This window comes from Sylvia atricapilla, chromosome 15 (genome assembly GCF_009819655.1).
Source record: "Sylvia atricapilla isolate bSylAtr1 chromosome 15, bSylAtr1.pri, whole genome shotgun sequence".
NCBI lineage: Eukaryota > Metazoa > Chordata > Aves > Passeriformes > Sylviidae > Sylvia > Sylvia atricapilla.
Window position 1 is genome coordinate 8,880,193 of NC_089154.1, and position 16,197 is coordinate 8,896,389.

The 16,197-nt window shown below is 51.3% G+C and overlaps 1 protein-coding gene across 4 annotated transcripts in view; it reads right to left on the reverse strand.

Moving 5' to 3' along the window:
• Window positions 1-16,197, reverse strand: part of CAPN15 (calpain 15) — a 55,630-nt gene that overhangs the window by 27,433 nt on the left and 12,000 nt on the right. For 3 of the 4 annotated variants that reach the window (XM_066330009.1, XM_066330010.1, XM_066330012.1), the window contains one exon: window positions 11,906-12,225. The exons of the other annotated variant lie outside the window; for it this stretch is intronic. In XM_066330009.1, the coding sequence (XP_066186106.1) occupies window positions 11,906-12,081 (176 nt within the window). In that variant the 5' untranslated portion in view covers window positions 12,082-12,225. The remainder of the gene's footprint in view (window positions 1-11,905; window positions 12,226-16,197) is intronic. 4 annotated transcript variants of the gene reach the window in all.

Below are 16,197 nucleotides of genomic sequence, written 5' to 3' on the forward strand. Positions count from 1 at the left end.
GTGTCCCTCACCTCAGCTGCCAGGGTACCACAGGAGGGGTGTAGGCTGCAGGATGTAGGAAGAGAGGCCTTTCAGCGTGGGAAGGAATGGAAGCACTGATGGGGCTGATACCCACAGTTGTGTCACAATACAGCCTTACCTGCTCTCAGCAGGAAGGGGAGGAGGCAAGGAAAGGAGCACGAAACTGAACTCATTAAGCTTCTCTCTCATCTGAGGAGGTGGGACAGCTTCAGCAAGGAGGGTGGACTCATGGGACCAAAGGACACTTGCTTCCATCCATTTAGCTCCCCACACCTGATGTATGTTTGAACAGTCACTTCAAAAGCAACTCCTGAGGAAAGCTGGCTGGATGAAGAGGAGCCTCTACTTGTTGTTTTCGTTTCTGTGTCTTTAAGCCAATTAAGGAATTGCTTTTTAAGTGAGGGTCTGTGGTCTGCCTCAAAGAGCCTGTGCTCCCCAGCAAACACAGAGGGGTTAGGTGGCCATCTGGAGCCAGCACTGCAGGGACTTGTGCTTCTCTACAAAAAAAAACCAAAAAAACCAAAACAACCCTACTCCAAAGCCCCAGAATCTCTCTGTTTTCTAACACACCTCTGCAGCAAGTGCCTTTTCCCTTTGCACCTCAGTTTTCTCACCAGTACATCACACAAAAAGCAAGTGGTATTGACAACAGGCAGAGTTCTCCTTGTGTCTTTCAACACTTGCCCAGTGTTTGAAGAATCCAGCATGGAAAATGCCTTTGGAACTTCACATCCAGCCAAGAAGAAGCCAAGACAAAGGCATGGTCTGTACTTTATCCTGGTTTCGTATTCACAGAACCACAGAATGGGTTGGAAGGGACCTCAAAGTCCATCTCATTCCATGGGGCACCTTCTACTAGCCCAGGTTGCTCCAAGCCTCATCCAACTTGGTCTTGGACACTTCCAGGGATGGGGCAGCCACAGCTTCTCTGGGCACCCTGTGCCAAGGGCTCACCATCTTCACAGGGAACAATGATGCTAGGATCCTGCCTAGCATCACCGGGGAAAAGCTCAAGTGAGATGGAAGGGGGCTACAAACACAGGCAGAACATATCCAAGGACACAGAACTGGCAGCTGGAAAACTGAGACCAACAGCTCCCAGTGTGAGATTGTGCAAACAGATCCCTTACATGGACTAAATGGCCCAAGTTTTGCCTTTCACACACCACTCCAAGCTATTTTCCATCACTCCTCCCACCACAACGCACAGAGGATACACACAGTCTGCAACAGGTAACAAAAGCACCAGTGTGTGCAGGGTAGTTTGGAGGGACAAGTCCATCAGATGAAGACCACCTTGCACTGTCTTCAAGAACAGGGAACAACTTTAGGATCACACACCTGAACAACAGCATTTGGAAATAGCTGGTACTCCTCCTATTCCATGTTTCAGGCCATTTCACACCAACACACCTGATGTTTGAACTGAAGGCTGGGATGGGAGAAGAATATTCCTGTTTCCCAGGACTAGAGAGTTGTGAGACCATAGCTATGGGCCCATAGCTGCAAAGAGCCAGGAAAACCCAATGGGACTGTAAATTCAGGACCCACTCACAACCCCTTACTCCCACTGTGACTTCCCTCACATGGGGAGGCTGCAAGAGGAGATTTACTGGTGGCTGCCAAGCCAAATTGCTGCTCAGCTAAAGATTTATGCTGCAATTTGTAGTGCTGTTAAAATAGAATTGGAAGAGTGGTGGGGGAAGAGAAAGAGAGAATGAAAGAGAGGGGAGGGGAAATGGATCAGGAGCAACACCAAAGCTGTTTGCTCCATCTCTCACATCTCCATTGAACCAATCACTCTGCTTTTCCAGCTGCTGTGTTCCAGCCTTCAGACCCTGCAGTGCCAATGCCTGGGCTCACTTCACAGCGGGGCACATGCAGGGTACAGCTAATAGAAATCCATCCATCTCCACAGCACCTGATCTGTCAGGCTCAATAAATACAGCTGGCAGAGACTGGCACAAAAGGGACAGGGCATCTGAAGGCTGGTGGCTGCTCACATGACTTCCACACTGCAGCCACCAAGGACAGGAGAAGGGACACCTCCATCCCAAACATCACCCACTGCCTTCCTGTTCTGACACTAGTTAAACACCGTTTCTACCTGCTGAGGTCAGAGGTGAGCTAAAATATCCCCTGCACCTCCAGGAACTTGCCAGCTCTGCACACTAGATCTGGAGGGAAAAGGCTGTCAAACTATGGATTGATATCCCTGGCTGTGCAAAGAGCCATGGACTTCCCCCACTGAGGCCCCCATTGCCCCCTCCCCTGAGAAGCCAAGGAAAGGTCAGAGTGCCCTGCAGCTCCCAGGGAATCCTGGCTCTACTCTGCACAACTGGGTGACACACAACCTTCAAAAAATCAAAAGCAAGCCTCTGTAGTGAACTTCAACAGAACAGCCTTCCTTTGACATCAGGGAAACTCCCCATGCCCTGAGCCAGCCCTCTGCTCTGAACTGCCAGAACCAGGGAGGAATTTCAGAAGTACAGCCAAGGAGACTTTGGCATATCAGCCCCTGGGCACCCCTGCAGAAAGAGCCAGGCTCATTCCTCACTCCAGAAACCGCTCTAGGGCTGGGGGTTTCAGTTCAGCTCTCAAGCCCTGCCACTGAAGTAACTCCCTGAGCCAGCAACTCAGCCAGCAACTGAGTGCAGCTCCTTCTTGCAAGGGAGATGGGTGAGGATGGGATCCTGTGCACTGACTGAGTCCCACCAACAGCAATGGATCTGTTTGCGTGTGTGCTCCTGACCTATAAAGGTCATTCCTCTTTCTCATGTGCCTGAACTTTAGAGGGGACAATTAGCCACAGTTCCCTAGAGGCTCAATGGGATAAAACACACTGACCTTCCTGTGGTTTGGCTGGGAATGCTTCATCATGCACAGCCTACTTGGCATTTTTATTTCCTGGCACTGGCAGCTTTTAGGACAGTCCTCAGCCAACATTCAGAGCCCATGTGCAGGTGAAATAGCTCTGGGTGTGCAGAGTGGACCCTGGCCTGTATCCTCTGGCAGAGCATCCTGCGTAGGCAGTGACAGGGGTTCCCTCAGCACAAGCCCCTTCCAGGCACCTCCTGCCCCATCAGCAGCTATCCAGTCACAGATCACCCTCCAGGGTGCCACCAGCAAACACCAGGCTCCAGCAGGATACAGGAGCTCTGCAGCACACCAGAAGCCCATCACAGTCCCAATGCCCCAACAAACACAGGTTCAACACAGGAACCCACACTTGGCCTCAGATTCAGTTCAGCATCACCGTGCCCTTTCAAAATGGGTGCTTTGTTTGGTTTCTCCAGCCTCTGGGAGACAGAGAGGAGGATTTGGTGGGTTATATGGAAGAGCCAGGAATAGAGCAGAACAAGGCTCTGCTGGGGCAGACTGAGCCACATGATCACCCAGCATCCCAACCTGCTCCTACCCCAAGCTCTAGAGCTATTGTCACCTTAGCTGAGCCAGCAACACATGTGGTTGACTCCAGGAGCAGGCAGACAGGCTGGAATTACCAGGGAAGCCCCTACAAGTTATACTGCACCCTGGAGGCCTCCAGGCTGCGTGATTCAGGCTGTAGCACTGTTTATTGCCTTGTAATGATGACACACACTTAAACTTAGTGTTTTGACAGCTGGAGCCTAGAGGATGCTCCTGGCTGGAGCACGTGCCATTAACCCTCCCGAGTCCATGTGCCAGAGGGAAGCATCCTGCCAGGACAGAAAGCCCAGGTTAGGGCTGCTCCAACAGCACAGTGTCCCTTCCCTGCAGCACAATACTGAGTTTTCTACCAAGGAGAGCAGCTCCTGTTGTTGTTTAAAGCTTCTGAACCTCATCAAGTCACACACATGCTCATAGATAGCCCTGGGCAAGCCCAGCACACATACTCCTCAAGGACACCCTGAAGGACATCACTGCTGACCTGCACAGGACAGGGGAGGAAGGAGCACACGTGCCGTGGAGACTAAAATGCTGCACCAGACAGAGGGTGCTGTCAGCTGCTGTGCCCTCCCCACCACACTGCCACCAACAGAAGTCCCTGAGCAACCCAGGGCTGCAGTTCCCACACCAGTGTGCCCAGAAGACACATTTACTGTAGGAAAACTTAACCCAGGGGAAACAGGTCACTGGGTGAAGCTTTGCTGGAGATTTGCTAGGGTTTGTGTAAAGTGCTCAGCGCCAGTCACTGCACGTGCCACAGGGGCGATGCTGGGCAAGACAGCAGCAATGTCACTGATCACTCCATTCTGTGCCATGGGCTGCAGCCTAAAGATCCTGCAGAGCAGAAGTCTTTCCACATTCCAGAAGTACCAAGTGTTTCCATGTTCGTCCCTCTCCACAGACAGACACAGCAGCTATGGGTAAGGCAGCAGGAGAAGCCTCAGCTCCTGGGCAGAGAAGGTAGAGCTGGTGGCACAGGTCTGATGGAATGTCCCAGTGCTGCATGGGGCATGTGCCAGCCAACACCAGGGCTCTGAATGAAAGGTGTCCCCTCCTTCGTGTCCCAAGGAAGCAGAGGAAGAAAATACAGGTATATATACACACACACATCTATCCACCTACCTACCTATAGCTTCACTTTTCCAAGGCAGGGAGATTAAATGCAGATTTTAAAGAAGAAAAAAGAACTTGCTTGTGTCTGCCTTCTCCCCGCTCCACAGCTGGGGAATACTGCTGAAGGCCAAGGAGTGTAGACACTGTCCTCTCCCACCAAAAGCTGGTAAGATCCAGCCTCCCAAAATCCCCTTTTGCTGTAGCCAACCTGCCACGCCCCAAATGCCAGAGCCCAGCTCGGTGTAACCACAAGCCTCAATGTGTGATGCACAGGGAGCACTGGGAGCAGCAGGGCTGGAACCCGAGTGTCTGCAGACCCAGCTGAGCTCTGCACAGCTCTGGGCAAGGGCAGACAAGGCCCCTTCAGCTCTCTGCAAGCTGCTGACTTGGCAGCCTCCAAGCACCTGCAGCCCAAACTCTGCTCACGCCCCACACAGCCCCAGCTCTCCTGCTGCCGGTCCCGCCGCCATCCAGAAGGGCTCCGGGCTGCCTTCACACTCCACTTCCAGCTTCCTTCTGCTTTGGATGTCCTGCTGCAGCCTCAGAAATGCCATCTGTAATGCAGGAGCAGCTTCCTTCTCTTCGGATCAGCTCTTCACAGCTCCTCACGGTGACCTGGAGCACCTGCCCCTTGCACGGACTCAGTGATGCCTGGGGGTGCTGTGAGCTGCACTGGCTGGCAAGGGCTGCTGGCTGAGATCCTGGTGCTTTGCCAGGCAGAGCAGGAATGCTGGCAGGGTGAGAAGCACGGGAAGGCACCCAAGTCAAAGAAAAGCCCAGGGCAGTTTGTTTGAAGAGAGTGGCTGAAAAGGCACAGGCACCTGGCTGGGTTGTGGGTCCCCAGGCAGGGATAGAGAAATGCAGCAGAGCTTGGCAAGTGCAAACAGCACCCAAGCAGGGCTCTCCTTTCCTCTCTGTGCCCTTCTGTTGGCAGCAGCCTCGTGCTGAGGGTTGTTTCATCCCAGAGAACAAAGGCCTGCAGAGGGTTCATTCAGCACAGCCTCCCCTCCATGCACAGCACCAGGCTCCGGCCACTCTGGGATCAAGGCAGCCTTTCAGGGACACGGGGCCAGAGGCTGCAGGGAGGTGGGTGCAGCTCTGAGCAACCCCCCTCACTGTTTCTGACTCATGTTAGTCAGACTCCAGCCCAGAGCCACCAGTGTCAAACTGGATTAAGTTACTGGTTGGAGAAATCCAGCATGTGCCTTTCACAGCAACCAGTACCTGGCAATGTGAGAGGGAAGCAAAGGGCTCTGGAGTGATCCCAGGAAATGCTGGGTGCAGAGAGGGAAGGGAGCTCCCTGCCCACCCAGAGAGCAGGAGGATATTCCTGCCTCCACCCCTCCTCTCATAAGCCCACAACCTGAGATCACTGCAGGCCCATCTCCCTCCAGGACAGATGCTGCACACTGTTAGGGGGATGTGTTTGCAGTTTTCATCCTGTTCCCAAGGAAAGAAATAACCCTCCAAACACACACTTTCCTCCATTTCCTCCTTCCTTGCAGCAGCTCAGCCAGGTTCCTGAGCTTCCCACTGCCATCACATCATCCACCAGCTTCTCCCAGAGGACTGAGACTATTTCACAACTCCAGGCCACATGTGTGACACTTCTCAGGGGGGACAGTGATTTGCCATGAGACATCAGAACCTGTTCCTCCCTATGCAGCCAAAGAATCAGTACAGAAGGGTTACTCCAGGGAAAAAAAAAATAAATCCCTGCTCTGGCTCCTCTGACTGCTCCCCATTCTTAAAAAATCAAAAAAAGCCAAAAAATTCAGAAGCTACCAATTCCTCCCCCTTCCCACAGCATCACTTACAAGAGACCAGCTTCCTTCTCAGCAAAACTGCATCTGCAGGACCTCTTCCCAAAAGAGATGAAGACTGGATCTATGCACAGCCGGAGCTGGATGCTAAACTCCTTCATGCAATGCAGCATCCAAAGCAAAACTCCCCAACACCTACACTTGGAGAAGGACCTGAACCCATGCTCCTGGAGCAGAAGTGCTCAGCTCCTGCAGACAGGAGCATCCCCAAAGCTGGTTTTTCCCTTCTTTGCTGGCACTGTCAAAGGGACAGCTCTGCTGTACTCTCCATGCTGTGACAGCAACATCCAGGCAAGAGGGTCAGGCATTTCTGCTCAGATTTGGCCAATTGCATAAGATGAGGACATGCTCCAGCTGCCTCTGCCCTGGATTTGACCTCCTTTGAGGCAGGATGGCTCTTGTGGGACATGGAAATGAGGAAGGTTGGAGGGCACACAGGGAGCAAAGGGAGGGTTTGTTTGGTGATCTATTGAGAACTCTGGTCTCCACTGCTCTGCACCACCCTCCAAGTTATCCATGGCTCTAGAGCTATAAATAGCCCTAATTTAAACAACTAATAGGCTTTGTGACCGCTGAAGCAGCGTGGAGAGCGGATGGGCAGGGCTGGGAGCCTCAGGCAGATGAAACAGCATTCCATGCTGCCAACTCCTTGGCACTGCAACAATTCCTTGAGCTAGACACTGCTCCAGATACTGTGGGCTCCGGTGAGAACTGGTGAGCAAACAGTTACAAGCCAAACATTCCCATCAAACAAGTATCCACAACGACCTGCAGCGTCTTTACTCCATCAAATCCCAGCTGAACTCCACAGCAGCACCTGGGGAACACAGGCTTCACTCCCATGTGACGAGCAGGCACGTCCTGAATATGAGAGCTGATGGTAGTGCCCTTGTGGTTTGGATGAGTGGCTCCTTTTTCCCGCCTCATCCCTCCTCTTGGATACACAGTCAGAGCACGTGTTGGTGATCCTCATCTGTTCCACAGCCACACCACTGCCACATCTGTTCTTTGCATGGAGGCTTAGGAAGGGAGATGGACCAGCTGGACCCCAGAGATTCCTTCCAACTTCAACCAGTCAGTGATTCTTGAAAGGTGCAAATGAGCACAACCAAATCCATGGAAGTTGCTAATAAAACCCAGGGATCTGTGCTTGCCCCACCCCAGGCCTGCTGGGGTACCTGTACTGCTGAGGCTGCCAGACCTGAGATCTGATGACAGAAAACAGAAGCAGGCCATCGCCAGGTGATTCTCTGCAGTCACCTGATGCTTTACCAGGAGGTTTTTTTTTTCCCCCAAGAATCTCACTTCTCTGGGCCCTGGTTTCCCCAACAAGAAACACAGAATCATTTAGTTGGGAAAACCCCTCTAAGTACATCAAGTCCAACTGTTCTCCCAGCACTGCCAAGATCACCAGTGATTCATGTTCCCAGGTGCCACATCCACATGCTTTCTGAACATTTCCAGGGATGGTGACTCCACCACTGCCCTGGGCACCCTGTTCCAATGCCTGGCCACCTTTCCTGTGAAGGATTTGTGCCCCAGCACCCAACATGAACCTCCCCTGGCACAGCTTGAAGCTGTTTCCTCTTGTCTGTGTTTCCTGGGAGCAGAGCCTGACACTCACCCAGCTGCACCCTCCTGTCAGGGAGTTGTGAAGAGCCAGAAGGTCCTACCTGAGGCTTCCTTTCTCCAACTAAACACAGTCCTGGTGTCCTTCTGCTTGTGCTGCACTCAGAGCTGAAGTGCCACAGAAGGGGGGGAAGGAGCTGCACAGAGCCACATTCCTGCTCCACACAGCTCCCTGCCACACTTCCATATGCCAGAGTTCAGTTATTAAAATCTCTGCCAGCCTCAAAACAACTCAGCAGAGCCTGCAGAAAAGGCCTCTGTGATGCTGCCCAGTAGTTCTGACTTGCTGCTGTTCATGTATTTAAGACAAGGGGTCACAAGCCCCCAGGACACTCAGGCTTGCCTGGAGGTTTTCACCAAGTAAGTGGTGCCTCTGGGGAGCAGGGAGTGGCACAGCAAGGGCCTTCCTGCCAACAACAAAAGCAGGTCCCCTCATTTCCCTCTAAAACCAGCAAGATTTATGTATTTTTAGCATATCATAATAATAAAATAAAATAATAATAGAAGAGTGTGTCCCTCCCTCCACAGTCATTGAGACCCACAGGTATTTCATTCTGCAAAGGCTTTTATAGAAAAATAAAAGTCCTTAGCAAAATGCTGCAGGAAAGCCTAGAACACGATTATCCTCTGGAAGAGGAAGGAATTCAGAGAGCTTCAGCCAAAGCGAGTAGTGAGCAGAGACACTTGGGTCAGCTGCACAGACCTTGCAACCCTTTCCCCAAAAGCTTCTTCTAAGAGTGAAATCCAGAAGTTCTCAGTACTCAACAGGAGTACACCCTGGGAGTGTGGAATAGGTGAACAGGAACACTCCCTTAAATCTCATCAGGAAACAGTTCAGAGCCCAAATTCCCTCCGAACCCCTTACAAAGTGGAAGGATACACCCTGGAGAGGTGTCACCACCCCTTCCAGCAGCAGCAGGAGAAACCTCTACAACCCCACAGCTCCCAAACCATTCCACGGTAGCAGCCACAGCAGTGGAGCCATGTCCTGCTGCCAGCACCAAGCCTTTGGCACTGGCCCTTCCTGCTCCCAGCTCCAGGAGGGGTTTGGCACATCAGGACGCTTGGCCATGATGGATCCTGAGGCTCAGCTGAACTTTCCAACCCAACAAGAGTCCAGGCCAAGCACCTCCAAGATCACGAGCAAGATGGAGCCCAAAGGGAACTTGCAGCTGAGCCAGAATTTGTCTGGCTGCTCACAGCTACCAGGGCTGAATTTAAACCCAACATCTTTGCCCCAAGCAGAGGTTTCTGCAATCAGATCCCTCCAACATGCCCCTAAAACCTGGTACTTCCAGTCTTTCAGTAGCTATGTCCTCCTGGCACACTGGGAAAGATACAGGCTATTTAAATGCTGACACACAGAAAGAGACTGTCCAGCCGTGTCCAGAAAAGACCAGGGACTCAAATCTGGTTATCACAAGTCTGCTGTTTCTACCATTAAAGCCTTTTTTCTACTCCCTCTTGTCTCTCTGTCTCCAGCAAACAGGAGAATTCCACACCATGAGCCTCACCCAGGCAACAGGAGACACTGAAGGCTCCAGTCAGGTTCTAAAATTTTGAAAGCCAAACAGCATTGATTTCTCCCCTTATTCCCATCCCACCATGAGGGATGACTCCCCCACTTCCCCCATCAAGTACAGACCAAAGTCACTTGCTAAGTATTTGTGTCCCTGTTTTTCTGCCAAGGAAGGCTTGTGCTCATCCCTGAGACAGCCCAGAGCAGCTTGGCTCGATGCTGCTCCACAGTAGCCAAAGCATTATCAGCTTTGAAGGTGGCTGCAGGCAGGGACAGAAAATCAGCAGGAAAAGCAAAGTCTATCCCAGAACTCCTGCCTGGCCTCAAATTGACTCCCCAGTACTCCACTTCCTTCCTGAACTACATGACTCCGGGGACGAGGACATGCACAGGCAGGATACCTACCCTGACTTGTCCTATTGACTTACTTTATTTTTTAAAAGAATATATTTATCTGTTCCTCTCTGGAAACCAATCATCTGCTGCTCCTTAGCCCTGTTGTTCTCTGGGAGCAGCAGCCCTTTTGATGCCTGGCAGCCTGGCTAATCTCAGGTCTTTTGAACCCACTTCCATAATCACTGCCTGGAGCGAGTTCTTCCCACGCAACTCAACTTGCTGCTCAGTGAATCACGGCCGGTGATTTTCCTGTCTCCAGGAACTGTGCAACACTGAGTAGGGATGAGTTCTGCTCTCCCTCTAGCAGGGGAAATAAGGAATTATCACAAAAGCCACTCTTGTCCCCACAGGACACTGGCGTTATCTGCGCCAAGACCAGCAGTTCCTGTTCTTGCCCCAACATCCGCTCCACCACCGAGGCTGGTTCTTCAGGAAATTTATTTCCACGTGTCAAGATTCCACTTAGTTCCTCGAATTACAGACTTGAAGTCATGAGCAGCCTCAGCTGCCTCACATAAGGCTGCAGAGACACTTCCTTTTTTAGTGCCCAGGGCCAGGCGTACACTGGAAGTTCCTAAATTTCAATTCTGGCTGTGCACAGCCATATCAGGGAGTTCATCTGTGAGCTGAGACACCTTCCATACTCCTCAAGGCAACAGAGGGAAAACCAGCAGTTCAGAAGGGATAATCCTGCAGGAAGGACCCAGCTCTGTTTGCAGGATTCCTCTAAACCAGAGGGAACAAATTCACACAGCCCACATCACCGACCAGAGCTGGGGACCAGCCACACAGGACAGGGACACACAGCAACAGAATTTGGGAACTGCACGAAATATCTTTTCTAAAGGTACTCAAATAAAGACAACAACTTATTGGTTTCACACTGTTCCCAGCTCAACAAGAAGACCCAAGACAGGGCCAGAAAGGAGCAAAGCCTGACATTGCTGGGAGGCTCTAGAGTCATGCACCAGAGCCTGGGGAGCACATCCCAGGCCTTGCAGCAGCAGGAAAACAAGGACTGCACCACAGATACTGCACCTACATCGCAGCAAACACCTCCAGAGGAAAGCCAGGATAGCTCAGGGATACTCAGAGCAAGCAGCTATTCCTAAATGAGCAGCAGCTCCAAACAGATTCAAGCAGGTATGGACAGCCATCCAGGCTGGAGTCCAGACAAAGCAGGCATTAGGCAAAGGCTCAAACGTTATCAGCACAAAACACGGCAGCCTCTGTAGCCAAGCCTCTGGGCAGAGGGGTTTTGGATGCTTTTTGATAAATCTCTCAACCTGTCAGAGACTGAATGCAGGACACCAGCCCCTCAAAAACAAGATAAACTCCTCACTGCAAGTGGCTGATGCGGAAGGGGCAGAGGCAACAGCTCAGAGACACATGCTGATTTCATGGAGGTGGGATAGGAATCGAGGGCTAGAAACACCAATCTGTTTTTAAGAGTAATTCTGTTTTGGTGTGTTTCATTCCTGTGGATCAGTTATTCAAAAGCGCTTCACTGCTTTTGCATGAAAACAGCTTCTCTGGCTCTTCTGAGTTCAGAAACTCTTGCAACTTATCGCCACCCAAGCTGGAGTCACAATCCTCCATCTGTGACACTACAGTGTGGTTGGGAGGCCAGAAAGAAAAGGAGCCACGAGAACATGGCATACAAGGAACTGAGATCCCATTCCCAGGCAGCCACCTTGACAATTTAGGTGAGTGAGGAAGAGCTGGGATGAGTCCTGCAGTCCATTCTGCAGGAGACATCAGTTACCCTGTGCAAAGCCAGGGTTTGGCATCACTCAAACAGGCGGGAATTTGGCTCTGGCTTCCCAAGGAACCGAACTGAGCCTCTGAACAAAGAGGCCCAACACTCGGTAGGATGCAAAGCAACTCGTGTCCCAAAGGCAGCGCCCGGACTGAAGCTGAGAGGCAAGCAGTGAGCGGGTGAGCAGGTGAGCAGGCTCCTTCCCCTCCTCCTTACCTTCGCAGCCGGTGCTGTAAGTGCTGGTGCTGCCGCGTTATAAGGGCACTTTCCCACACGGGGCCACCGGGGCTGCTCCTATACCAGCCCACGGCCGGGTGCCCCGGGTAGGGCGAGCTACTGAAGCCATGGTCCGACTCCGTCTCTGCGGCCAGCGATGAGGCAGAGCTCCCCATGGTTCCCCCCTGCCCAGGCCACGCCGAGATTGAGCCTAGGTTAGGTCCGAGCCAGTGGCATGGGCAGCTCGGGTGGAACGGGCGAGGCGCTGCGGCATGGGCTGCTGCAAAGATCCCAGCACGCTGGAGAAAGGAAGGTCGGTTCTGATCAGAGTTGGGGGAAAAAAAAAAAACAACAACAACAACAAACAAACACAGAGAAAGGGGGAAAAAAAAGGAAAGAAAAAGAGAGAAAGATAAGGTATGATTTCAGCAACAACCCTTCAGTCTTAAAGCCTATCAATGCATGCTGTGATCAGGGTCTCCATCCCAGAGCTCAGTGGGATGGGAAGGGCTGTGTCACTAAATACAGCTTTTGCTGCTGGAGATGGGGAGTGTGGGGGCTCTAGAAGAGGCTCCCCCCACGTTAAGCACCAGGAGTTCCCAGGCACAGGGAAGCACCCACTGATGGAGAGAAGCACGGCGGAGCCCAGCACAAAGCCCTTCACACATGGGAAAGAAGCAGAAAATGAGACAAGTTAGGCCCACCTGGAGCCCAAACCAGCAGCCCTTGGGGACCACACACACCAGGTTAGTCTGAGCTCTGACTGGCACACCAGTTTTAGTTACTCAGCTACAAGGACTGGATGGCTTGTGTGCTTATGTATAAAATAAAATATCCCTCTCTTCCTGTTTCCCACTAACACCCCAGTAGAACTGGAACTGGACAGACTGGGGATATTTACTTTCAGCTCAAGGCAAGTTTTAGCTGATCCTGGGCATGCCCCTACCCACAAAAGCAGGTCTGGAGCTTTGCTCCTCCTTTTCTCTCTCTCTTTCCTACTTTTTGGAATGTATTCTTCAAGCATCCTCACAATTAAACTCCAGAAACATTTCATGTCCTCTGTATTAAAAGAAGTTTAAACACACACACGTCTGTCCTTCAAGTGAAAAGGCAGGACAATCTGGATGCATGTCAGGAGCAATGGATCAAGGTAACATTTAACTGAGCAAAAAAGAAGAAACCAGGAAGATGGAAAAATTAGCACAGCTGAGCTTATTCAATTACACACCAGGATTTAAGGAGATGAATGAACCACAGAAAGACCTTTGCAAAGAAACTACTTTTGCCGTAAAAAGGCTGAGATGAGGAGTCCTAAAATACAGCTTTTCAATCCCAAGATTGATCTAAGGGATCAAGAAAGGCCTTGATAGATAATAGACTCTCAAAAGCGGCAGCTCAAGGAGCAGGTGTAATTTTGCTATGAGCTCAATACCAGAATGTGCCTGCATTAGGTTCATTAATTGGAGAATGTTAACTGCTCTGTCACAGTCTCTGTAGCCTGGATGAACCAAATAAATCTGAAAAAATCCCAAGAACACAGCTTTACCCACCTCCTCCTTGTTTTAATTGGGCTGCCTCCCTGCTGTACATCCCCACTACCCAACAGCAAGGTCTCACTGATTTCTGCATACCCAACCAAAGTGGATTCCTGGCGCTTCCCCTCTCATTTCCTGCTACTCAAGCAGATAATTTGTAACAAATCAGATTTTCTGGCTAAATGAAAGCCACACGATGTGAGGGGAAGAGAACTTCCAAGTATCATCAGCTCAGGCTATCTGGAGACATCAGTCACCCCACACCTGTGGTGTCCCTGGCTCTTCTGCCCCATCCCAAGGGCCCTACGTTCTCCAGCAGCAAAGGCACAGGGGATTCAACTTTGACACCTACTAGAAGAACAAACTGTCTCTTACCTCAAAACTCGGGTTCTATCATGATAAAGTAGACAAATAAAGGCAAGATGGGGAGAACAGCCCCTCACTGCAGGCTGAGCCAAAGAGAGGAAGGATGCCCAGGCATCTGTAGCTTTTTTCCCCCTTGAGTTGGGTTAAACTGCCACATAAAGCAATTCCACAGCCTGATTCAAGACCACTTCCTCAGGCTAGTAAAGCAGAACCCTTTGCTTCCTCCTGCTGCCCATGGAAACACCAGTTTTAGCTCATTCCAAGAGGAGACAGACACGGCTGCTGCCCACATCGCTGCCGGCTCCCAACACGGTGCTGCTCTCCTGCCCGTCTCCTCCAGCAGCTCCAGGGAGCCAGAACAGGCAGCTCCACTCCACAGGGTGGGGAAAGGCTGGAAGCCCTGCTTTAAAACCTGCAGTAACACCCCATGGTGGGTGGAGTTGGGAGAGGAAGGGAGCTATAAATAGGTGGAGGATAACCTAGCTAAGTCGGAGTGATCTCCGAGACTGTCTGGTCTAACTGGGCTGCTTGGCGGTGAGTGCTGCGTGAAATCGGATTTCTCCAGGCAAAGCAGTAAATCCTTCTCCTCAGGGTCACCCTCATGCCAGGTGAGAGCAGCCAATGATATTGAAGGAGGAGCATTGGCCAAAGGTGGGGAGAGGGCAAACCAGTTTAAGAACAGGAGTGGCAGCAGCATTGCAGTCCAATGCAAAGCACGTATGTGCTTACCATGCTGAGCCCCAAAACTCCTTTGGCCAGCACTAAGCAAATGAGGAGCCTTCAAGAAGTCAAGATGAGAATGGAAACTGCACCCCAGCAAGGGAAGGGGCCAATTAAAGAAGAAAGCCTCTCTGGAAGCACTCAGCCTTATTTTTGAGGAATTTCTGCCACTGGGCAGGGAAATGCCCCAGGAGATGACCTGCAGGCAGGTGGCTGAACAGGGGAGGCTTCAGTCACTAAAAGGGAGCAAACTGCCAAGAGTTCCTCTGTCTTGGCAGGAGGGAGCAGGCTTTTCCCTCTAATTAACAAAGCACTGCTTCCACCTATCTAATCTGGAGAGGAAGCAACAATGTGAACAGATTGAAGTGTCTTGAGAAGGGTGGATCTCACACATGGAAATTAACAGTTAAGCACCTTAGCAAGATGCTGAGTTTGGATTTTGGTTTTCTGCCCCTCGCAGCTGCAATAATTACCAGGTTTGAACTGATGCTGTGTAACTGCTCCCAAAATATCGCTTCCAAAATAAAACCAGGTTTGATCTTGCCACCCCCAAGCCACTCACCCTGATCTGAGGTACATCACACAGACCCTTGCTCAAATTCCCCAGCAGACCCTGGGCAGCAGGCATGTACGACAAGTGCAGGACAGCAAAGCTGTCCCATGGAGCTCCTCCTGCTGCCAGGACAGCAAAGCAGCGGCCTGGATGCTTCCACATAACCTTATTCCTCCACACCAGTGAGCAGTGCTGACCCTTTGGGCCCCAGCTCTCGTGTGACAGCAGAGCAGGCAGGAAGGGTGGGGATGTACCCTGCCTCCTCTCCTTCCCTCCAGTTTCAAAGTAGTTTTTGGCTCTGAAGTGATTAAAAAAAAAAAAAAAAAAAAAAAAAAAAAAAAAAAAAAAAAAAAAAAAAAAGGGAACTAACCCATGTGTGTTTCAACGTGTCAAGAAAGTTGCAGATCAGCCTTCCCTAGCACCAGCCCCAAGCTCTTCCCTTTGGCACACAGCGGGAAGAAGAGACAGAGGTCCCTGGAGCTGCTGCAGCAACTGAGGAAATCAGTGAGGGAGACTCATCCCAGCTGCTCCTAAGTGAGGCAGCCCCTCTTTGTAATGAGATACCCCCACACACCTTTTCCTAGTAATTTACTGATCAATGTGGCATGAGCCAGCTTTGCTCCTGCTTGAATTTTCCAGCCTCTCTTGGTTCTCAGCCTTGGAAACTCAGGGACAAGACTTTGCCACTTCATTAATTCCTCCACGCCCCCAGCCTATAAATCAAGTCAATTCTGAGCCACCCCCTTGCTCCAGGGAAGATGCAGGAATGAAAATACCATCATACTGAATTCCAGACAGCTCTGGTCTGAGGTGAGGTACAGCAGCTGGCCCAGGAGAAGGATCACCACGTACCCGAGGGAAATACATCCCTCAAAGCTGTGCCCCGAGGAAGGTGCAAGAGACTTTCTTCCAAGATTGAAGCTGAAGTACCAGCCCCTCTCCTCCCTCTGCTGTGTGAGCTCCTCTGCCTGGGGGCTAAGATCCATAGAATGTCTTGAGTTGGAAGGGACCCATTAGGATCATAAGTCCAGCTTCTGGCCCTGCACCAGGACTCCTCAACAATCTCACCCTGTGCCTGAGTGCATTATCCAAACACTCCTGGAGCTCTGGCAGCCTGG